This window comes from Pseudorasbora parva, chromosome 24, assembly GCF_024679245.1.
Source record: "Pseudorasbora parva isolate DD20220531a chromosome 24, ASM2467924v1, whole genome shotgun sequence".
NCBI classification, from domain to species: domain Eukaryota; kingdom Metazoa; phylum Chordata; class Actinopteri; order Cypriniformes; family Gobionidae; genus Pseudorasbora; species Pseudorasbora parva.
The window spans coordinates 17346557-17371591 of NC_090195.1; the positions used below are offsets into that span (position 1 = coordinate 17346557).

At 37.4% G+C, this 25035-nt stretch overlaps 1 protein-coding gene across 2 annotated transcripts in view; it reads left to right on the plus strand.

Moving 5' to 3' along the window:
* The window catches only part of cntnap2a (contactin associated protein 2a), a 506672-nt gene that overhangs the window by 232550 nt on the left and 249087 nt on the right, over nt 1–25035 (plus strand). For both annotated transcript variants that reach the window (XM_067435516.1, XM_067435517.1), the window contains exon 4: nt 15997–16144. In XM_067435516.1, coding sequence (XP_067291617.1) covers nt 15997–16144 — 148 coding nt within the window. The remainder of the gene's footprint in view (nt 1–15996; nt 16145–25035) is intronic.

Sequence of the window (25035 nt, forward strand, 5' to 3'; positions counted from 1 at the left end):
CCGCTTTTACTGAATAAGCACACGCTGAATTCTTATATTCTTCCTCCCATGTGGTCCCGCAGCCCTCTATGTGGCATAATGGCTGCGAAACCTCTCCATCAATTAATCTGCTGAAACATGCATTTAGAAAGCAAATGAAACGAGGCGTACCCCTCGCTGGGGTCTGAACAGCCTATAGTTGTTTTATTCACTGTGAGTTTTTGCCTATTACACACATCTCCTTCTGACTGCTGGGTATTTTCTTGTTTGACATTCCAATAGTTTTTACACTATATACCTGCTCTGTGTTAGGATCCATGGAAATAATTTTTGATATTATATCCAATATTTACAACAGTATACTTTCTAAATCTTTTTTTTATTTTTTATTTTTTACTTTACTTATGAGATTAACCTCCAGTTTGACAGACAAGGTTTACACTTAGTCCCAGACTAAAATGCATGTTTGAGTTATTTTAACTTGCACTATGTATGTACCTTTGTTTTGTCTCAAGATGCATGTGTGAAGTAATAATAGCATGTATAATTTAATATAGCATGTGTGAAGTATCACATCCATGTGCTTATACTAAAAGAAAAAAAAAATGATTTATTTGAAATAAATTTTGTAACATTATAATTGTCTTTTACTATCACTTTTGATCAATTAAATTGGTAAATAAAAGTGTTAATTTCTTTTTCTTTTTTTTAAATCTTAACACAAACTTTTGTTCTGTCAGGACCACTATCATCAGAGATGACTGATTGACTATTGGCATATAGTTTGGATTGGCGGTATGGTTCCATTCTGGGCAAGAATGCCCTGCGCATCTATGCAGCCTAGCATGGATAAGAGCAGGGAGAGCAGCAATAATCCCCCTAGGGTAAACAGAACAGAACATGATGTATTGAAGATATCATTAATGTTGATATTAAATGTACAAAATAATTCAGGAATTTATTCTGATTCAAGGGGAATTAGAAAACCAAATCCTGTCTGACAAGAGTAGGAGCTGGGGGTGGAGTTGGGAAAATGAGCTCTGGATAAATGTGATTGCTGCTGATCGTACTGAGGAGCTATAATATGTATGCGGTGATAGACGTAATTTTCTTATAGGTAGATGTGATCAGCTGACAGACTTTTTAAAAAAAAATATTTTAGATTTGGTCTATGTTAATACACCCTCAGCCTTCTACACCCTCAGCAGCCGTGTGCTGCTCTTCTTGGCTTGACGCCAGCAGAGCACTGGCTCTCTCTCGGTTCTTTCAGCCACTTAAGAGCGAGAGATAACACCTCTCTTAAACTCTTCAACAAGCTTCATCTGAGACCCCTGTCAATGAGAGGGACAGAGCCACGGAGTACAGAACTGAGGGTCTGTGCTCCTCTCCCAAGAACTGTGTGTGTGGTCCTCGCCCCCAAACAAGTTGTGTGTGTAATCAAGTGTCTTGAAACGTTTGCTTACACAAGCCATTCTTACCTGATTTTAAACATTCAAGCTTCAAACAAACAGTCCTTGATGACAAAAAAAGAGGATGACATGTTCAATAGGTGGCCATATTCTTCCTGGTTATGCTGGGGGTGACGCCATAGGCTGTCGCTGCCAATACAATTGCCAGGATTGCAGAGCGTCTCAGAATGCAGTGCAAGTTCCCTTTTGAAAGGGAACTAGTATATAACAATAAAGTCAGTCAATAAAGAAGGAAATTGAATATTAGTATTGTTGCTGTCAATGTCGAATCCATCATGGCAGCGAAAATTAAACGCAAATGGAGGTTTTAATCGCAGGTTAAATACTAATCCCCAATTTGTTAATCTGGTTTTAAAATTAAAGGGTTACTTCAGCGATTAGCATATGGCTTTGTATCAGTAGAAACCCTGGAGTATATTCGAATGATCGTGCTTCCCCCTCTCATATCCCCCTGAGAGGAGAGATTTATGAATTTTTTTTCTGGAAAAATTACTCCAATGACGCAAATATCATCAATTTGCATCATCGGATACATTTTTGGCCAGGGGCTAAAGACTACAGCCAGCAGAGGGAGCTATTTCCGCATGTTTTCAACCCACACATGGGGGGTGGGAGATCGCATTTACCGCCCAGCTCGCAGCTGCAGTCATTCATGTAAACGGAGCAGCCGGTGGAGCAAAGTGAGTGTTTCAACTTCTCAAATTAAGCTTTCAAAGGCATGAACTGAAAACGTGGCAGACTGAACACGCACTGTGAACGACTGCCGCAAGTGCGGTCGTGCTTACCTCAGCTCTCATCACGAGAAATCATTCAGCTCATTCATCACGATGAATGTAATCTGATTCCTGCAGCGTTTTGTGCTGTCACGCTCGCTCAGCGGCTAAATCACATTGTATTGAACAGACACGTTCAGTTTTTAATTGTAGTGCCTGTTCTCTAACTGAACTGATTTTGTGAAAAATGAACGCTGTGGGAAAGTGATCCAGTCACAGTGATCCAATAGTGGTGGCTTTGGGAGTGGCCTCGTAGGGCAGCTAAGCATTCTGGGAATTGTTGTCTTTCATCCCAATGAGACAAAAATACATTTTCTCAGTCTAGAAAGCACCAAATTCAAAAATGATTTCGCATTTCTATTACATTAATGTCCCAGTTTAAATACAGATTCATCTTTCCAGCGCTGAAGTAACTCCTTTAAGTGATGCAACACAACTTGATTTAAATTAAAGCCTAGATTAGCTCTAAACTGATCTTAATTTAATCCTTGTTGGTGCAACCCACCCTAAAAGTAATTTGTTAGCTACTTAAAAGTATTTTATTACATATTACTACAACACGAATTCTGGAAAATTCTTGGGACGTTTTAAATTGAAATAAAATGAAAACTAATAGACTTTCAAATCACATGAGCCAATATTTTATTCACAATAGAACATAGATAACATATCAAATTGTTGAAATATACACATTTCAAATTTGATGCCTGCTACAGGTCTCATTAAAAATATTGCCACAGGGGCAACAAATGGCTGAAAAAGCAAGAACATTTTGATTCAGCTGGGAGAACATCTAGCAACTACTTGATATCAGGTCTGTAACATGATTAGTTATAAAAGGTATGTCTTGAGGCAGAGTCTCTCAGAAGTAAAGATGGGCAGAGGCCCTTCAATCTTTGAAAGAGTGCATAAAAAAAAGATTGTGGAATACTTTAAAAAACAATGTTTTTCAACGTCAAGTTGCAAAGGCTTTGCAAATCTCATCATCTACCGTGCATAACATCATCAAACGATTCAAAGAAACTGGAGAAATCTCTGTGTAAGGTACAAGGCCGAAGACCTTTATTGGATGCCGTGGTCTTCGGGCTCTCAGATGACACTGCATCACTCATCGCCCTGATTGTGTCAGTGACATTACTAAATGGGCCCATCAATACTTCCTGAAACCGTTGTCGGTAAACACAATCCTTTGTAACATCTGCAGATGCCAACTAAAAGCTCTATAATGCAGAAAGGAAGCCCTACGTGAACATGGTCCAGAAACGCTGTCATGTCCTGTGGGTCATGGTTTATTTAAAATGGACTGTTTCAAAGTGGAATAGTGTTCTATGGTCAGTCGAGTCCAAATTTTACATTCTTGTAGGAAATCACGGACACAATGTCCTAGGGGTAAAGAGGAGGTAGAACTTTCAGCATGTTATCAGCTTTCAGTTCAAAAGCCAGCATCTCTAATGGTATGGGGGTGTATAAGTGCATACGGTATGGGCAGCTTGCATGTATATAAAGGTTTTAGAGCAACATGTGCTCCCCCTCCAAACAGCGTCCATTTCAAGGAAAGCCTTGTGTATTTCACCAGGGCGATGCAAAACCACATACTGCAGCTATTACAACAGCATGGCTTTGTCGTAGAAGAGTCCAGGTGTTGAATCGGCCTGTTCTTTCACCTATAGAGAATATTTGGTGCATAATTAAACAAAAATATGTCAAAGAAGGCTACAAACTCTTCAGTAGCTGGAATCCTATATCAGGCAAAAATGGGACCAAATTCCAAAACCAACACTCCAAAAACTCATAACCTTGATGCCCAGATGTCCAGAAAATAAGAGAAGCTAAACATGTCGGAACTTTTATGAAACCTGTAGTAGGTATCATGTTTGAAATGAGCTCCATTAGTGAATAAAAGTGTAAAATTTCTCTATTTAAACATGTGTTATTAAATAGCAATTAGTACTACACTTTCAACAACTAATAAGAGCTATGATTTACTAAATATACACTAACTTTTGTCTTACAAATGCATGTATCACATGATTTGGGTGATAACTCAATTTGCATGGTGGAAGGACAAAGAGAGACAGTTTCCTTATTTAGGTCCATTTAGTTCAGATTGTATTGTGTATTCACCATGGTAACTGTTGTCTCCATAACCCCAAAATGCCTCTATTTTTACTGTTATTTAGTTTATTTTTAAATTAGTGTTGTGGCAAAATTATTGTATTAACAAAAACGGCTTTAGACCTATTTATTCATCAGTATTAGTCATATTCATACAATTTATGTGTTTAAGTAGGCTAAACTAGGACATTACTTGTGTCTGTCATCGGTTTCATGAAATAAATTAGCTTGTTTTTTATTCTTATTTTATAAACATAATGATAAAATTAATAGATTATTTCTGACTAGCCTACAGTGGAGGCGTTTATTTCATTTTAGTTTACTCAGGTATGCTAACTGCTCTAAAGAAAATGTGAAGCAAATGCATAAAGTGGACTCACGTTATATTAGGTGGCCTTAACTACTATGTACTAACATTTTAATTATTAATTTGATACGATGCACTTATTGTGCACATACATGTTTTTACATTGTACTTACATTTGAAAAAATGCCTGCATGTAATTGAGCCTGTATTTAATATCTGTAGTTACATTTGTAATTACACAGTTTGCACTTCCCTTACACCTAAACCTACCTTTATACTTGCCCATTACACCACACCTGTCCCTAACTTCATCCGTATCCCACCTCAATATCAGCATTACTGTTATGCATTACAATATGAACACAAGAAGTACATTGTCTCATGAGTACATAAAAGACATGTTGATCCCATACCAACCTCAACGACAACTGCACTCCTCTCAGAGCATGCGGCTAACTGTCCCACGGTCTCTCTTTAGACGTAGTGGAGATCATGCTTTTACTGTCACGGCTCCTGCTCTCTGGAATATGTTGCCCTTACACATTAAATCTTTGTCCAGCATGGACATTTTTAGAACAGACTTGAAGACTTACTTATTTAATCAAGCTTATGGCATTTGATTGGGTCCGAGATGTGTGAGTGATTGATAGTAATATTTTCCGGGTGTCATGTTATGCTGTTATTTAATGTGATATGATTCACATTCCATTGCTCTGTGTTTTTTTTACTATTGTTATCTACTTTGGACAGCACTTTGATCATCTTAATGTCTTTGAAAGTGCTATATAAATAAAATGTGTTGAGTTGAGTTGATCACACCTCCTGTGGTCTGATTGGTTGAAGGACTATCCAATTGTAATTTTAATTTGCGCACGCCTCTTGTGCAGTAGAAAATACAGAGCAGACTCCCTAGACCAATGTAAAATCTTAAAAGATTGAGCTTGGTCTGGTGATAGCCAGACAAATGTATTTATATTTTTATTTGTGGACCAGTTTCTTCCAGACACTCTCTGCAAGGCTCTAGTATTCTTCAACTTCAGGAACTTTAGTTTTGTATGTGTATACCACATTCATTCAACTTCTGATAAGGCCCATTTCCCCTTAATTCATTTTCTTGCAAAGTTGAGACCTTCAAGGTCTTTCCAATAATAACACACTGTGCAGCACAATTCACCATTACATCCTTTTAAAATATCAGTGGCATTTAAAAAAAACTCAAACATTAAGTTACTTTTGATCTTAATAAGTGGAGTGGAATAAGGTTTAACAGGCCACTGCTTTGAATCTGAACGTAAGCAGTTGTGACGGTCTGAATCAAACCCAGCTGAATTTTGGGTATTGTGCAGATTAATCAGAATCAGATGACATCAAAACTGTTTGCATCCTTCCTTAGTACCACATATTCACATATACCACTACAATACATAACAATACATACTTTTTTAAATGGTTCCTGTTCATCCTTTTTGGACTGTTGTCGGACCTTCTCCTTGCATAAAACTTCTTGAAACCTTTGCTCAACTTTTGCCATTTTAGTTATCTGTAATCTACATCAAACAGAGACATTTTGTTTTTTGTTTTTTTTACAAATAAAAAGTGCTACATTAAAAACCTGTTAATTGATCAACAGTAATACCTTACCATAGTATGGTAAAAAAAAGAGAGAATAACTTCACAGTATATGTAATTTTACTGTAGAACTGTTTCACTTTTTAATTAAAAACTCAATTACTGCACAAATTACTATGAAACAGTAAAACAAGATTCTCTGGAGTTTCTACATGACACGTCACATATGACTGTTTATATATTTTTGTTTGTTCTTAGTTTTATTAAAAATGTACATTACAGTGTTTTGTGGTAAATTTTCTGTTTATTACATTATTTTAGTGGCATGTGTCTTACTCTGTTGTTGTTTTGTCTTTGTTTTATATGGCTATGTTTTATGAAGAGACGACTTACATGTGGATTAATTTTTTTTATATTTCTATTTTTATGGATGTAATTAGTACAAAGTAAAACTATAAGCTTGCAAAAAGCATTTTTTTTAGCTTGGTATATTAATATTATATCTCATATAATATATCACTTTTTTAACCTTATATTTTCTAAAATGTTTAAAAATATAGCCTGTTTAATGTATATTCTAATGTTGAATGCTGATTTCATTCAATTTTTCATTTTCTGCAAAATAGGCCAAGACTTTGACCTTGAACCATTTCAGTGTCATTGTAGTAGTGTCAGAATGTAGAAAGTGTTAGCAGAAAAAAAAACAATGGTTGGATTTTCAGTACCAATTTTCTCCCCTATCCACCATTAGCTCACTGTTAAACTAAACTTTACTTTGCTTACATTGTGAAATGAATGAGGGATCCACATGATCTTGTAAGTACTACTTAATGATGTGAAAGAAATTACAGCAATGTATCTGTATATTGTGTAAATAGCCTAAATATTACCAAATGTGACAATAAAAAGTATCAAAATCACTTGTTTTATAAAGTACCACTGCCCAACAGCAATACTGCTAGCAGTTAAAGTTACAGCAGGTGTCCAGAGTCATAGTTTTAACCAAGCACTCTTCTCAGAAACTGAAGCCTCCGCGGTGGCCGGTCCCAGTATAGGTCATAACTCATAACCCCCACCTCTCAGTGTTTTCTAATGGACGCAAGACAAACTAAACAAACAAATTACACTTCAAATAATTTTTTCACAAAGTTGGTTTCTGTCATTGTAGGCAGTTTTTCATGATGATTTCATTTTCAAATGTTCATTCTTTAAATAAGTTTAATTTAAGTTAGTTAGTTATTTGATGTTAAAAAATGAGATGTCATGATTGAAAGCTGAGATTGACACTGTCACTGAGGCACTACCAGACTTTGTTTCTGTTTTTTTTTTTTTTTTTGAGCGGAGATTGGAGCTTTAGCTTTAATTTCTAAATTTCCATAACTGTTTATTTCACACCAACATAATGATAATTGTTCTGCATCTGCAGACTTTTGATTTCGCAGCTCTACTTCCTGCTTTCTACTGCACAGACTCTGGTCCCGAGATCACAAATCTGCACAAGATGTCAGCGCCATATTCGGACCTCCGAAGGCTTCAAAAACTTCAATGGAATAGAATGGAGTCACGTCGTCCATATTTTTTTAAAACCGTATATGTTTTAATCATAGACTCTAAAAAAAAAAAGATGGATGGCACACCTAAACTCCCCTCCATTGTAGAAAAGTGAAGCCAGTAATGTCCAAATATGGTGCTTATAGAACTCATTATGTCTTTGTAAAATAAACAGTTATGGAAATGTAGAATTTAAAGTTAAACGCAATCTTCGAAAATCCCGAAGAAAGTCAATGACTACTTTGCTGAAGCTAGAGAAGCTGTCAATCATGACGTTACACCCCCATTTTTTATCGCATCAAATAGCATAGCATTTTATGACATTTATAGCTCACACTTGAGCTAGACTTTACTTTGCTTGCATTGTGAAATGTAAGGCTTTCATATGCTGTCAGTTTTTTTCCTATAACTCCACTCCTGAGTGATTCTCTCATTGCTAAAGAATGGTGATTCAGTGTCATTGAGTTAGCTGGCCCTGTCAGCCCGTCGCACATCTGCATATGGCTGGTATTTTGACTGATTCAGCTGTCCTCTTGGTTTCTGAGAGAAAAACTGTTCTCACCTCATCTGTCAAGACAACCCCAAGTGGCGAGAAAAGTATGAGGGTGCCAAATGCTCTCGGTTGGAGGATAATGGTTTCTTAAATACTGTATCACATTTTTTCCCTTTGATTCGCATGCTTTCACTTTGCTGGCAGAGAGATACATCGCTGTATATCCCGTTGATTGCGCTGTGAAATGTGGTTGCGATTCCACATAAAAGCATTTGAATGTCCATAAATAATTTAAGCAAGGCTGCAATTATGTAGTTGGTTTTAAATGTGTCTGTCTCTGCAATGAATCCTGAATGCTCGCTTTGAGATGCTCATCACTTAGTTGCCTTGACACTGAAGTAAAATGGTGTTTTTTCAGCATCATACCGAGTTACCACATGATCTTGTAAGTAGTACTTAGTGATGTGGAAGAATCAACAGCATGCAACCCTGACATGCAGAAAGTAGTTATCTGTATTTTTATGCAATTTATAAAGTATAAATCACCTGTTTTTATAAAGTAGCACTGTCCAACAGTGACACCAGCAGGTTAAGTTACAGCAGGGGTCTGCATCTCTCTTGACTCCCCTGAGCCCATTGAGTTTTAACAGAACCCCTAAAGCGTGCGGTGGGTTTGGTAGGGGGGTAAATGAGAATGAATGGTGGAAAGTCACATGAGAGGAGGCAATACTTGCAACAATGATTGGATGTGATCGTTATGATTTGATACGTTTGTTTCATGCGATAAATCCCACCTCTTGTTTTCGCGTACGTTCTCGAAAGTGAACAACTCACCCACTTAGATATCACTGCTTTGTCAGGCCATCCTTAAAATATTCTTGTTTGCCATAACCCGACCGACCCTGTCAATTTAGGGCCGACTCAAAAAAAAAAATTTTTTTCCTTTTAGTCCGACCGACTTGCCGGTTGTAAATTTGCTTTAAGACCGACAAATTTCTTTTTTTACTCTTCAAACAACTAATACAAAAGTAATAAATTAATATGAATTATATTTTAGTTAGTATTATAAATATATAAATTGCCTGGGCCTACATACAAACGAAGGCTACGTTCTTTCTTTTATAGAAAAACCTCTGACGTCATCTATGTTTACACTATTAATGGATGTCACACTATGGCCTGTGCATTCGTTTCGGCTCATTCTCTCATTCACTGTAACGTTGGACTATTAAAGCCCTGTCGGAGATTTTAACGCATTTTGTGACAGGAGTCAGGACCATGGAGACGTTACACCAGGCAAGTGCACTGCAGAGGGGAGGGCTTTTGGGGGTTTGAGCCCCTGCCCTTTTTAAAAATTAATCAAAAGTGCCCCTCTCAACATTCATCATTACTATATTGTGGCTAATAAAACCTCATTTTGAATTATAATTAATATAACAATGTGTACAAAACAGTAACAAATGGCGGAAAAGCCGTTTATCTTGTCTCTGTCAGTCTGAAATGTCATTGTCATAACGCGTTGCTATGGGTAGCGTGCGTTTTGCTTACTCCTCAGTGATAGGCTACACTACAACAGCGATAATAAAAAAAAAAACGTGGGCAAAACGGTCTATCTTTGTAAACTGTGTTCAATGCATGCGAGTGCTGCCGTATGACCAGTCATTTCCGCCATCATCACCCGGGTATATTCGCCAGAAGACGCGAATGAGAACTCTCTCCAGTGTGAGAAGATCTGTCTCTGTGCGCTCGTCCAAAAGTGCGGGCACGTCTCACAGCGCGCAAATATTGAGTTATCTTTCAAGTCTTGCGCTTGAACGGACAAACTTACACAAAAAGTATGTCAACATGTCGATCTTGATGAGTATCCAAGCAGACATAGTCTGTATATGCCTTAAGTGAACTGTATACAGTCGAGAAAGATGATGCATATCCCTGTATTAGGTCTTAAAGGGGCAGTAGCCTTTACTGCTGTCTGTTTAATGTCAAACAAAAGATAAGGACATCGCTCACTGCTCTTGATTGAATAGCTTTTGTAAGTTTAATAAGGATTCATTTTTAATTTAAACAGTTAAATGTGCAGTTATTTTACATTTGATTAATTTATTCAATTGCTCTACCTAAAAACTAATGTTAGACCTCCCTGAAAAATCTGAAAAGCATTGTTTATTTTAAATGCAAAAGTAGTCCAAGGCACGATGGGTGTATTGAGAAAGTTAAAAAGCCTTTATTTTTTCATGGCTTAAACATTTAAAAATTGGTGACAGAGACACCTACGCGTTGCGGCTTTACATGCCTTCGTCTGGGTGTAAAGCCGCAACGCGTAGGTGTCTCTGTCACCAATTTTTAAATGTTTAAGCCATGAAAAAATAAAGGCTTTTTAACTTTCTCAATACACCCATCGAGTGCCTTGGACTACTTTTGCATTTAGACTTAACTATCCTACACAACCAAAGAGCACCGAGATCTTACACCCTGTGCAGCACTTCCTGCATTCCTTTGCATTGAAGCATTGATTATTTTATTAGTATCTTTGCTCAACAGTATTTATATGTGCTGCTGCTTGTATTTAGGTTTTTTGTTCTTATTTTCTTTATTTTTATTTGACAGTAGTCCTTTCTGTCCCTGAGGATGGCAAATACCAAACCGTGAACCTAAAACCGTGATACAAACCAAACCGTGAGCAATCTGTACTGTTACACCTCTAGCGTAACATATATGGGGGTGCCACAAAATTAGAAAAATTTCAAAGGGTGCCATGACTGAAAAAAGGTTGGGAAACAATGATTTAGTGAACGCCCGTGGCTCGACGGCAGGAAAAACAATCCAAACAATCACGATTGTTAAACCTTTTTCATCATTAACGTTAATCAAATCTATTATTCTAAATGTAGGCTGTCAAGAAGGAGGAAAGAGGGGCAGTGTCTCTTCAAAAATACTGAGACAATACATAATATTACAAAAATAAAATAACATCTGAAAAAAAATGGTCTGCCATTGTCTGCGATGTTTGTTTACTGTAATATTTACCAGTAAAGAGTAGGTTATATCTACTTAATTAATTGAATTTATGAAAACAACTTTTTGCTTTTTTAATACTCAAATACAATAGTCTATATCACCAGATGTGTTGGTCTAGCAAGAAGTGCAAGCCACTTCAGACACAGATAGTTGCGTGTTCTGAGTTAACACAATCGAGCGTAAAAATAAGAAATATATCACGGGAAAATACTAAAACGGGAAGACAGCGGGAAAAGAGCTAAAATACGTGAGAAACCCGGAAAAAAAGGGAGGGTTGACAACTATGAGTCAATGACAGCTAGCTGGTGGTTGGAACCTTTTCTTAATTAATGTACCTAAAATTTATGCAATAAACATGTTTTTGACAAATATTTCAATTTGTTTGTGGTCTATATAGCCTGCAATTAGCCTATGTGCCCGAAGGCACGGCTTGAAGACCCAGTCAGTGAAGTCACGATATGCTAATTTGTTTAAATTCATACCTACGTAATCACCATCACCAAAAATTTACTTTTTTTTTAATATATTAAAGGTCCAGCGCTTGCATCTCCCCGTTATGGTAAGAGGCGGGAACTTTCCGGGCAAAGTGCGCTAAGCTGCTGTCCAATCACAACACGGGAAGCGCTGGCCCAATCAGAACTTGTTACGTATTTCTGAAGGAGGGACTTCATAGAACAAGGAAATCATCAGGCCGTTTTTAAGGTGCGTTCACACCGCACGCGAATGACGCGAATAAATCGCGCTATTTGCGCGAAGTTGGACGCGTGAACATTTTGAATCCATTCGCTTCATTCGCGCGTCAAATTCGCTTCATTCGCGTGTGACATTCACTACACAACAGACGCGAATTCGCGTCATGGGAGGGGTTTCTGCTAGTCATTTTGACTGGGTCACTTGACTTGACTTCTTTTCTGTAAAAAATACTACTGTTAATGTGTGACAAAACGTAGTTTGAAGACTTTTTCAGGCGATAATATTGTTGTTTAATGCTCAAATCTGTGTTTTTTTATACAAAAAGTGCTCATTCGCGTGTGACATTCACTACACAACAGACGCGAATTCGCGTCATGGGAGGGGGTTCTGCCAGGCAGCGGCAGTCGGCAGAAAGACTATCCGAGTTAAGGCTGCTCTCACCGGGGTTGATGAGCGCTGAGCTCCGGTGATCGCCTGGGTCTCACACCTCCGAAAACACCAGATCAAATTTTCAAATAGGAGCTCTCTTTATAAATAAATCACATATTTGAGCTTTAAACAACTACATTCTCGCCTGAAAAACTATTAAAAGTACATTTTGTGACACAATAGAGTAGTATTTTTAAATTACTCTGGCCTCGGGGTTCCCCTATGTCCCATCCGTCACTTCACCACATGACAGCAGTAAGCAGGCTCCTCTTTGGTTAACGCGGCGTGAATATCCGCCAAAGTTCAGATTTTTCAACTTGAGCGATTCGCGTGTTTCGCGCGGTTCGCGCGAATCACGCGTTCAAAACGCTCAATTCGCGTGATCATTGCTGCTTCATTCGCGCGAATCGCGCCATTCGCGCCACCTCATTCACGCGAATCGCGCCGCAGAATGCCTATTCGCGTCTCTGCATTGACTTAACATGTAAATCACTCGCGCGAATCGCGTCATTCGCGTGCGGTGTGAACGCAGCATTAGGACAGAGGAAACAGCGCTGTACAGATAAGTCAATTGTGTGAAAAATACAGTTTTTTACACGCGAAACATGAACTCATGTTATATTGCACACTGTAAACATAATCAAAGCTTCGAAAACACGTGAAGAAGGGGACCTTTAAAATTTGAAAGGCTAATTTTTTTTTATTTTTTTTTACTGTTACTGCAAACCAAAATATTTTTAAGGATGTCCTCATTCCAAAATTAAACTTGAAATAGCCTGAAACATGATGACTGTGGGAAATTTTAGTGAGTAGTCAGCTTAGGGAAATTAAAGGTACATTATCGTGTCTGTGACCAATGTTTACTGAGTATGAAGACTGATGAAAATGAGAACATCTGAACATCATTTCAGAAATAAAATATATTTATGTTACTGCACGCCACCGATGAAGTGTTGGCATCAGTTCAATGACAAATAAAAGGCAATTATTATCATTGTTATTGTTTATATTTTATATATAACTTTTATTACTAAATTATTTAAAAAGTGCTGGGCACACCAGTGCAATATGTGCAATTTCACAGAAGTTAATTTATCATTTGAGACCACAACAACACCTGTGATAGCATAGTAATTAGCCATTCAAAATGTGATAAGAACGTCAAACAGATTAATGCGTTGGATCACAATGTGTGACAGCTGCGTGATTCACTGTAATTTTGATTTAGGACCTTCTCAGATTGCTTTGGTCATGTACTTAGCTTTTAATAGATTGTTCTTATGATTGTCAATAGGAAAGATACCCGAAAAGATTTCTCAGCGCCAATAGTCTTAGGGTAAAATATTACAAAATCAATAGATTCCTTGACGTAACAAAAGGATGGCTACATAAAACGACACTGACAACAACCGCAAGACCTGAATGTTTTATTTGGCAGCCATCCACAAATCCGCCAGTATTATACAGCTATAAATTAGACATTCTTGGAAGAAGAATGTTAAACTGGTAAAGACTCCAACCCAGTCCTGCCACGTACATCTAACAATTTCAAGTGAAGAAAAAGATCATCATCGATCGTGATTCGTGAACAACCATCAGCATGTTTTATTCTTGTTATGATGGTTAGAGCGCTTGCGTGTCTGATGAATGCTTTTAAGGTCAGCCTGTTTGTACTCTTCACATAAGTTGCTCTTGTAATGATTTCTGCCTGTTTGTTTTCTAAATGGCTTTTATTTCTGCCACAGAAAAGTTCAGAACAGTGTCTTTCTGTTATTCTCAGAGTGAGACGTGTGCAAAGAGCGGATGGCTGTTTAAAGCTCTTAAAGGAAGAAGAGACCCAGGAGCTTTGACACAAAATAAGTAAAAAAGCTACTTTAATTATACTATGGGAAACCAGTGAATGTGCCGCTTATGATAGTTACAGCTGGCTTCCTGCCTAAACCCGAACTCTCCACTAATGAAAGACAGGCTCTATCTCCGTCAGGCCTTTGTGCTTTAAATTGTGAAGGTGCTTGATTAAACAACATGCCAGGCAAAGCTCTCAGGGTGACTTCACATTTGGCTAACTAATTACACACTCACTGACTGTTTAAGGTCTGGATCTGGAATTAACTGCTACAGAATTGAGTCATTCTGGTCATGAAGGCAGAACTTTTAGCCTTGATTGTGCCGGGTGAAGTAATGCAGATTTATGCAGATTAATCCGCTTTTCTAAACACAATTAAAGTAAAAATAGGTCAGCGAACATTTAAGATGTTTTTTGTCTGTGAGGCCAAATAAATGTAGTGAGTATATATATAAAAATAAAAATAAGTTTTTAAATATATTTGTATTTTACCTTTTGCAATACATTAAAATGCAAATTTATTTACTGAGTTTTTTCAGCCCTGGAAAAGTTTGGGAAAACTATCTTTAAAGTAAGTTTTGAAAAATTAATGTGAATTTGTTTCTGTATAATAGAATATAGGCTTAATTAGTGGCTGAATTTCAGAGTGGTATTGCGCATTGTTCCATTTTTTTCCCCCAAAACTAAATTCAGGCCCTGGTTTGATTGATAGTTCTCCAAAAAATTACAATACTTCGTGTTCATGAATTCTTTAAATTTTTCCGTTGCGCCCTCTTGTGGACCTCAGTTTGAAAACCCCTTCTATGTGCCTACTCATTATTCCCAGGAGATCCACCCATAAAACAGTCACCTGAAACCCCACAACAACTCAGTTTTCTCTCTTTGCAATGAAAAAGGAAGTGAACACTCCCCGGTCGCCCACTACAGAGCACAGTAATCAGCACTTCAAACATTAAAGTTGGACCACCGTATGGAGCCTCCAATATTGACGTGTTCAGCATGTTCCTGACAAGAAATCCCCAGTTGTACAATAAAGTCCATATAATGGTGGTTTCTTTAGAGTAGGGGGGTGGGGGGTGGGGTGCAAGGGCTGTAATCCGCATCATTCCAGTTTGGTGGCTTTGAGCTGCTTATCACCAATCCCACATGGTCTGTCTGGTAACTGAAGTTCACCACCACTCAATGGGCCACTGAATCAATTTCTTGCTCTGCGTGACACCAGAAGCTGCGTAGGGTCAACGTGGACCACAGAGCCGTGCAACTTGATTCCACCTACATGTCGGTTCATTTTTTTCTTCTTCTGAGACTCGACAGTAGAGAGTTCTCTTAACCACACTTGACCAGATATGAGACGTATCTGTCCAAACTGTTTCACAGAAGAAATTGCAGGGAGGAAGTGACGCTAACCATTTATATATGAGCATATAATCAATATCTCACTCACAGCCAGTTGTGCTGCATATTAACACATACAAATGGAAGAAAGAGAAATTAAGCAGCATTTTATCATAAGAGCTGCAATATTTGTAGTACACAATGTCTATAAAAGTTGAAAGTATAGAAGAGAAAAAGAGAAGAATATTATTATTAACAAATAAACATGTTTATTTAAATGATTTTATATAGGTCGTGATTATTGCAAGTGTCTTTGTTTATGGTTTATGGTTAAGTGCTTGCAAAAGAGTTTTATTTATGCGAGACAAAGCTAGGTTTGAAGAAAAAAAGTGAAGTAACATGTCGCACCTTTCTTGCAGGCGTTTGCAGGCAACTCCAATACAGAGAGTGTTGTTCGGCATGACCTGCAAAATCCGATTGTGGCCCGTTATTTGCGCATCATTCCTTTAGACTGGAGTGAAGAGGGACGGATCGGCCTCAGGTTCGAGATCTACGGGTGCCCATACTGTAAGTTGACACTGCACTGTCACATTCAACATAGATATCATCCAATAGAGTAGATATCAGCTAAGGTTTTTATACGATGCTGAATACATATGATGCTGTAACCTATTGGGACTTTTTCAACTAAAAAACTGTGCATTATTTTTTTATGTAGCCTAATCGTTCTTATAGCTGGAACATTTGCTAAGCTCAGTGTAAAATTGACAGTTTTATATATTAAACGTTTCTTTTCATACTGAGGAAACGTGGTTCTAAGCTTTTTTGCATCACTAGAGTGATTAATATGCTGTGCAAGATGGCAATATATATTCGGAAAGCTCCCGGTACAATTAAAAGAAATTGGCTGACACAACTTTTTTTGAAAGTCAAGGTCAGCTATCCATCCCATTTAAATCATGTGCTTGATTTGCACAGATATCCACTTGAATAGCACCCTGGTGTTCACTAAAACCGAACAGAGAACTGATCTTACTGAGCACAAAATGTAGGCTACATGTTTTTCTTTTCTTTGCACTGAAGTTGTGGTTACAGGAAAAGCTATTTTATTTAATCATCTTACAAAGACAGCTTTGCTGGATTTTTATTTGTTTGAAAGGTATCAGACATTGCAAATCACGGATTTAAACAGCAGTGCTTTCCAGATGAGTGGATGTGTTTTGGAGCAGCTGTCTCTAATGAGGTCAAAAATATCCTAAAAATTTGAATGTGTCTCACAGGGTAGGCGCCCCCTGTAGGTCATGTTTTAGAATTAACAGTTCATTCTATTTTCACTTGTATTTAGTCTAGCCTTTCATTAGCAAAGAGAAAAAATGATCAACTATCAACATGCCCTGTTTTCTGAAATGGAGTGTAGCCTTGACAAATCCATCACTTTCATTAAATTAAGTGCTGCTAAATTGATCTTGATAACAAATTTCAATTAACACCCCCATAAATTGGTTTAAGAAGTATCACACTCAGTTCTCTCATTACAGTGATGTAATCATCTGTTATTTAACCCCAGACCAGAAGAACCATCTTCACGAAAGATGTTTTTAAACTAGAAACACAGAGATTGCAATTTTCTTGGCCGATTTCCGATTTAAAAAAAAAATTGAGACCTGCCGACACTGATTTTCATTCAAAGAGCTATAAATGATAGCATAAACAAACAAAAATATACTTTTCTTCAATGTAAAATTGTATTTTCATAAAAACAAGTAACAAGTAATAAAATGGTAATAAGATAAGATAATTTTCAAATAACAGCACAAATAAATGCAATAGAATAAAGAGAGATATGAAAAACAGCTTTTGAAGGTGGATATACAGATATACAGTATATTCAGGTAAGACATACTACAGAAATGTAAGTAATCAAATGTAAAATTACATTAGATGCTAGAGTTGCACGATTAATCCTTAAAAAGATCGCGATTCAAACGCAATCTTATTCCTAAATGACGTAATGACCTAAAAGTCTATTACGGTTTGTTGCAACGCCTGTTTCACATCGCAAGTGTGGACACATCAACGTAGTGTGAACAGTGTGTGTTTTGTTGCAGCCCATGTCAATGATTAAGATGTGAAACGCTGTCATCCATTGATATGGGCATCAAAAACTTGACTTTATGGACTTTGGTTAACCTTTGAATTTACCATCACACTTCAACATTCAAATTTGAGAGAGCAGTACAGTATGTACAGTATGAAGCAGCTTCACAAACAAACAGTCTTTTCAACCACACGTTATTGTTATTTATGTGTTTCAAACATTTAAATAACAGGATTACATTTTACTGGATAAAAGTTAGTAGTTTGGGTATATAAACACCAATGTCTACAGTAGTGATCAAAATAAGAGAAATTCATCTTTTGACAGTGTTTTAACATGTGTATGTATTGAATTGCTTATCGTTATGCCAGGAGGTGGCGACGAGTATTTAATCATTCAGTTAAAAGATTTATTCACAAATGCTGATTCATCCAATAATGATGCATTTCTTTTTGAATGAGACATTGACTCTGAAATTAATATATTTTTTAATGGACTAAAGCAATGACCGTTTTTTTTTTTTTTTTTGTGAGAACCTCTAGTAAATTAAGTGTTATTTTGTTAAGTTGGCTGTTTTTTTTGTGTGTTTTATTTAAGGATTGTGGGAGAATTCTGATCTCCATTTTACACAAAACAAATTGTGTTCTTGATTTATCCAGTATCGTGCGGCTCTACTGGATGCTCTTTACTGTCAAAATTAAATACAGATTAATTCATCAAATTAGTTTTTCATAAAAAGTTATTCAGTCAAGAGCAGAGTGTGATTTTCTTTGTCTTTCATTCTTTTATGAACATAACAGACAGCAGTAGGAGTATTCGACTGCTGTCAGATGGTAAAGATGGCAATTTTGGGGCTGTATGTAAGAAATGTATTTCAATGAATCATAAAATGGCCCTGATATGTCACTAGACATTAAGAAATCATGTTAATTTCAAATACTTATATCACTCACAACAGTAGTCCGGCCAGGATATTGTCATTTAAAAGTAGTTGTTGCAGCCCTCAACTTGATGTTGACATGTTGTGTTTTGACCTAAAGCTCCACCCTCCTCCTATCTAGTAATCACGAAGTCAGAAGTGTTTTGGCATCCGGGTTGCCAGATCTGCTCTAGTTACCACAGCTGCAGCTACAAACGTTCCTGCTGGATCCTGCAGCCTATCTGGCAACCTTGTTAGGGGGGAGGGGGAGAGGGGATGCACACATGCTGCGTCCCAATTCGCCTGCTTATACTACGTCCTAAAAGTATGTACTTTTTTTTGAAGAAAAAGTATTATACTTTTGAGTGTGAAGCAGAAAAGTATGCAAGCTTCGGGACATACTACTTCGCCATCTTTAACGGACTCTGTTGCTTAGTTACGTGCATCCCGTCACCGTTTAACTGCCCTGTCAATCATCGCCAGATTTGTCACAGTTCAAATCCTCCACATTCAGTTTAATTTCCTACCGTATGGGAAATAAATCTAACCGCACGTTGATCTGCCATGTGTGTGTCTTTAATGCAAAGACTCATGTGTTTTCAGTTTAAATATAATGATGCATTTAAAAGTTAATGACCAAACGTGTCATTACAAAAGTTCACAATGCTGCTGCAGGTGAAATATAATGTGGACAACACTGAATAAATATATTTTTGTCAGGTTAAATATTGATAGTTGGTCACTCAAACCCCTGTATCTAAACGTCTCTACTCAACCGTCAGACTCGCACATCCGCATTGTTTGTAGTTTTTTAACGCTTTTTATCCGCATTTGTAGTTCTAATTGAATCCTCGTCCAACTCGCAATGGGTTGTGGGCAATATCAGCCATTAGAATGCGCTTTGATCCGTACTTCGAATTCGGACCGGAAATAGTAAACCATCCGGGTATCTTTGGCATACTCTTTTCAACATACTATGATTTGGGACATACTAATTCTATTTTCGAATACTATTTAGTATGGCTAGTATGCGAATTGAGACGCAGGGACAGTCATTTGAAATCTTACATACACTTCCTTTAATTTTGCTGCATTTAAGCGCAGTAAGTGACGTACTTGTGACTCACAAGCTGTTTGAGAGACGGCTTTATGAATAGGTGGCCACTTGTATAGATCATTGGTGTGTTCGCTTTTTGTGTAAGTGTGAAACCTGCGGGAACTAGTACAATTATGTGCGAGAAGAGAGAGAAAATGCAGCTGACGTTATTGCCTGTGCTGTTGGCAACAAAATTGACCAGCTCGAAATCATTAAAACAAAAGACTGACCTGCTGGTTACTGGTCCATGCCTATCACGCAGAGAACCGGGTTCCAGAAATCAGCCGATCGGAGCATATTTTAAGCCACAATTCGCAAACTTCTCACTTTTTCTTTTTTTTCCTTTTCTGTTTATTTGAGTATAAGATAAAAATGAAATCCTTGAGATTGATTAAACTGCAGCATATTGGGCATTTTTCTGTTTTTATACTGCCATTGAAATAATGATAGTGTAAATAAATCTGACGCCTAGCTCTTCTGAATGTTTGTGTTTATGACAAGAATGAATGAAGCCTGGTAGCTTTAGATACGTATATTCCTCAAGCTGTTTTTCTTCTCATGCTGAGGGGGTTTGGCTGCACTGATTTTCCTGTCGGAAAGGGTCTCATCCATATGTGTTCCGTGCTGGTGAAACTGCTCATATTCTTTAGTCATCTCATGCAGGTGATCACTGATGCTGATAAATATGCGGCGCCATCTCCAAATGGTTGTTTATGAGAGCATAGGGAGGAATAAATACACAGCATTCTCACCCTGCTGGAAAATCCAGATTATTCCGGTTGATGTGTTTTGGGACATTTCTTTCTTACTGTTATTAACTGATCATTAGCTGGTTCAATCTGACCTGCTGGACCTGCCACAAGGACTGTCAAAAAGTCAATATCCATCTTGGATGCTATAGTGTCACATCTGTCTGTTTTTGAACATTTTACATCTAATGCTGCGTTCACACCGCACGCGAATGACGCATTTCGCACGAGTGATTTACACGTTAAGTCAATGCAGAGACGCGAAAAGGCATTCTGCGGCGTGATTCGCACAAATGAGGCGGTGCGAATGACGCAGCAAGGATAACGCGAATTGAGCGTTTTGAGCGCGTTGGAAGGTTTTGAATCGCTCAAGTTGAAAAATCTAAACTTTGCCGTATATTCGCACCACGTTAACCAATGAGGAGCCTGCTTACTGCTGTCACGTGGTGAAGTGACGGATAGGAAACACCCAGGGGAAACCCCGAGACCAGAGCAATTTAAAAATACTACTGTTTTTGTGTCACAAAATGTAGTTTTAATAGTTTTTCAGGCGAGAATGTAGTTGATTAAAGCTCAAATATCTAGTTTATTTATTAAGAGAGCACAAATATGAAAATTCGAATTTCACGCGCAAATGAAGCGAATGGATTAAAAATGTTCAGGCGTCCAACTTTGCATAAATGCTGTGTTCACACCGCACGCGAATGATGCGAATAAATCGCGCTATTCGTTCAAAGTTAATTTGCGCGTGAAATTCGCTTCATTCACAACAGACGCGAATTCGCGTAAGGGGCTTCTTCCAGGCAGCAGCAGTCGACAGAAGGACTAGCCGAGTTAAGGCTGCTCTCAACGGGGTTGATGAGTGCTGAGCACCGCTGATTACCTGGCTCTCACACCTCCGAAAACACCAGATCAAATTTACAAAAATAGGCGCTCTCTTAATAAATAAACTACATATTTGAGCTTTAAACAACTACATTCTCGCCTGAAAAACTATTAAAACTGAACTTTGTGACACAGTTTCCCTGTGGGTTTCCCATCCGTCACTTCATTGGTTAACGCACGCGAATATCCGCCAAAGTTCATATTTTTTAACTTGAGCGATTCGCGCCTTTCGTGTCTCTAAAAAATCTTCATAATATTATTTTTAGTTTTATTAATATTATTTTGATGCATTAATATTGTGTTTTAGTCCTCTATCTGCCTGGTCTTATAATACAGTTGCAAGAAAAAGTATGTGAACATCTTGCAAAATCTGTGAAAATGGGAATTTCTTTTTTTTCTTTTTTTAATACATATAGTCCACAAGACAACAACAACAACAAAAAATTATTTAAAAAATTACCCCGTTCCAAACTTCAGAAGGAAACGCAATGCATTAAGAAGTTGACATTTAAATTTAAATATGATTTTGAAATTTTGAATTTGAAAATCAAGGTAAATTATACTTAATTTGTCTTCCAGGAAACATGTAGTTTTCACCACCACTTTTTTAAAACATAAGCACGCAAGTATATATAATATGAATTAATGTGAGCAAATATATTTTAACCCAAGAAAAGTTTAAAATAGTGCTAAAAAGTACTATTAAGCACTATTTTTCCTTGAGATATACCGTAGGGTGTGTGCGCGTGTGTGCGCGACCCCCCCCCCCCCCCCCCGCCATAAAAAACTCACTCCAACCCTGCATTAGATTATGTAAAAACAATTGTTTATGAAGACCAAAACTGCTCACACTTACATGCTCTATTAAACTAAAGAGAGAATGATTGGTAGGAAACCAGTTACAATTATTAAAGTTATACTTTATAGATATTTAAGGAATAAATAATTTACTTGTTGAGAGTGTGTTGACAGTCTGTGGGGTTGGATGGCTGAGCTCCAAATTGTTAATGAGGTGGCAGTAATAGTTACAGATTTGAAAAACAAAAGGTGGGAATAAAGAATCCTAAGTTTTAACAGAAAGAACCAGCAAATAAAGGCTCATTCAGGACGATACAGTTCTAAATAGAACTGGTAATTTGTGTAAAGAACCTTTAAAGAACCATCCTTTTTAGAGCGTAGGTGATAACCAGCTTGAACCAGCTAATGACAACCTTAATCCTGCTTATGCCATCTAATGAGCAGGCTAGTTCAGTAGCTCTCAACTGGTTTGGTCACGAGACCCATATTTTCCTGTGGTCATCAAGCCATGAACCGCTTTAAAGCAGGTTTATTTCACAAAAAGGGTTGACAAACATACAAGTACCATTACCCTTTACGTAAGATTCATACATTTTACAAATATGACTAATAGGCTTCTAATGAATATTTAATATTATAATTATTTTGTTAATACAATTAAGTTATGAGCCACCAGTCATTTAAAAATACAGTTGGTACGGAAAGTATTCAGACCCCCTTAAATTTTCACTTTGCTATATTGCAGCAATTTGCTAAAATCATTTAAGTTCTTTTTTTTCTCATTAATGTGGACACAGCACCCCATATTGGCAGAAAAACACAGAATTGTTGACATTTTTGCAGATTTATTAAAAAAGAAAAACTGCAATCACATGATCCTAAGTATTCAGACCCTTTGCTCAGTATTTAGTTGAAGGACCCTTTTGATCGAATACAGCCATGAGTCTTTTTGGGAAAGATGAAACAAGTTTTTTCACACCTGGATGTGGGGATGTGGGGATCCTCTATCATTCCTCCGTGCAGATCCTCTCCAGTTCTGTCAGGTTGGATGGCAAACGTTGGTGGACAGCCATTTTCAAGTCTCTCCAGAGATGCTCAATTGGGTTAAGGTCAAGGCTCTGGCTGGGCCATTCAAGAACAGTCACGGAGTTGTTGTGAAGCCTCTCCCTGTTTTTTGCTGTGTGCTTAGGGTCATTCTCTTGTTGGAAGGTGAACCTTCGGCCCAGTCTGAGGTCTTGAGCAGTCTGGAGAAGGTGAAATGTCAACAAATTTGTGTTTTTCTGTCAATATGGGGTGCTTAATGATAAAATGAATAAAATGATGTTTAGCAAATGGCTGCAATATAACAAAGAGTGAACAATATAAGGGGTCCTTACTTTCCGTACCCACTGTATACAAAATAACACAAAGTGAAAATAACATGGCATTTTGGAGTTATGAAAACAACAGTTCCCATGGTGAATACTCACTACTAACATGTACTAACTAACTGTTAATGAAACATGTAAACTGCTCCTGAATAGAATGAACATTATACCTGCATGCACATCCTTCCCAGCTAACGTAGCAGTTATGTGATTCATTGGTACTTTACTTTTATTTCACGGCTTACTAATTGACAATGTAACTACAATGTTGCATGCACATAGTTTCTTTTGCACTTCAATAAAATTATATACAACATGCACCGCTGCATTTGAAGAGTGCAATTGAGTGGCCGCTACGAGCACAGTATAATGTCTGACTGACAGGACAGGAAAGCTTGTTTTCTGTGGTGAGAGACTTTTTATTGCAATCTCATCTAACCGCAGATACTAAATCAGGACAACGCATTTTTCTCAGGCACACAGAAGTGACAGAAGTGTCAACAGCTTTCACACACATCTTTCAAAATAAAGGCCTCGCATCAGAACATTTAGAGTTACGTTTTTGTTGTTGATGTTATTTCTTTGACTGCACACTCTGCTGCCCACTCAGATCGGTCTTGCAACCGACCAGTGGAGAAACATTGGGGCCTGGGCTAGTTAACTTATGTTCACATTTCCCTTATTCATGTGTTGAGCACAACCTCGAGCAGCCATAAAGTAGCGTCACTGGGTGCAGGAAAATATGTTTAGAGTGCCTTATTTTATTAATTAAAATTAGGGCTGTGTAATATATATCGCAATTATCGGAATATCGCAAATGTACATAAAGCAATAAGCATATCGCAACGGCACTCAATATCTGAAGGATTTTAATAGGCTACTTCAACATTGTGAAAAGTGTAGGTTTTAGGTCGATGCATATAGCAGAGATTAGAACAATATTAACAATGTTACTGTTGTGTGTAACAGCACACAACTGTTACTTATGTAACTTACTTGACTTTAAAAAAGAGATTAATTTCAATAACTTGTGAAAAATATCTCCTTTCAGTCTCGCGCTGTCTGACACACAAACACAGAATCGTGCACACAAGCCGCCACTCTGAAAGCGTGTGATCCCTTCAGTTCTGTGTGCTGTTATACACTTGAACTGTCAAATAACACATAGTTATATGTAAAATGTTTTGATGAGTATTCATGTAAGCACAGTCGGTTATGCTTTAAGTGAAGGATATTAGTTGGGGAAAGAAACTGAATGCATGTCAACAGGATCCGTGCATTAGCTCTTAAAGTAACAAAGAACTTGGCTGAATAACCTTTGTAGCTGTATTATGTATCAGTGCATATTTAATTAATGTAAAGACTATTGTTTTACAGTTGTTGTTTTTTTTCAGATAAAAAAATTACAATTAAAAAGTCCACCCCTAGCAGGTGTCTTTATGTTCTTGATGTTAAGTTTTAGGTTACCAAGTCAAGCAAACAGTTTTTGGTACTTAAATATTTGCATTATTATTATTTTACATTGTTTGTTTACATTGATGTTAAA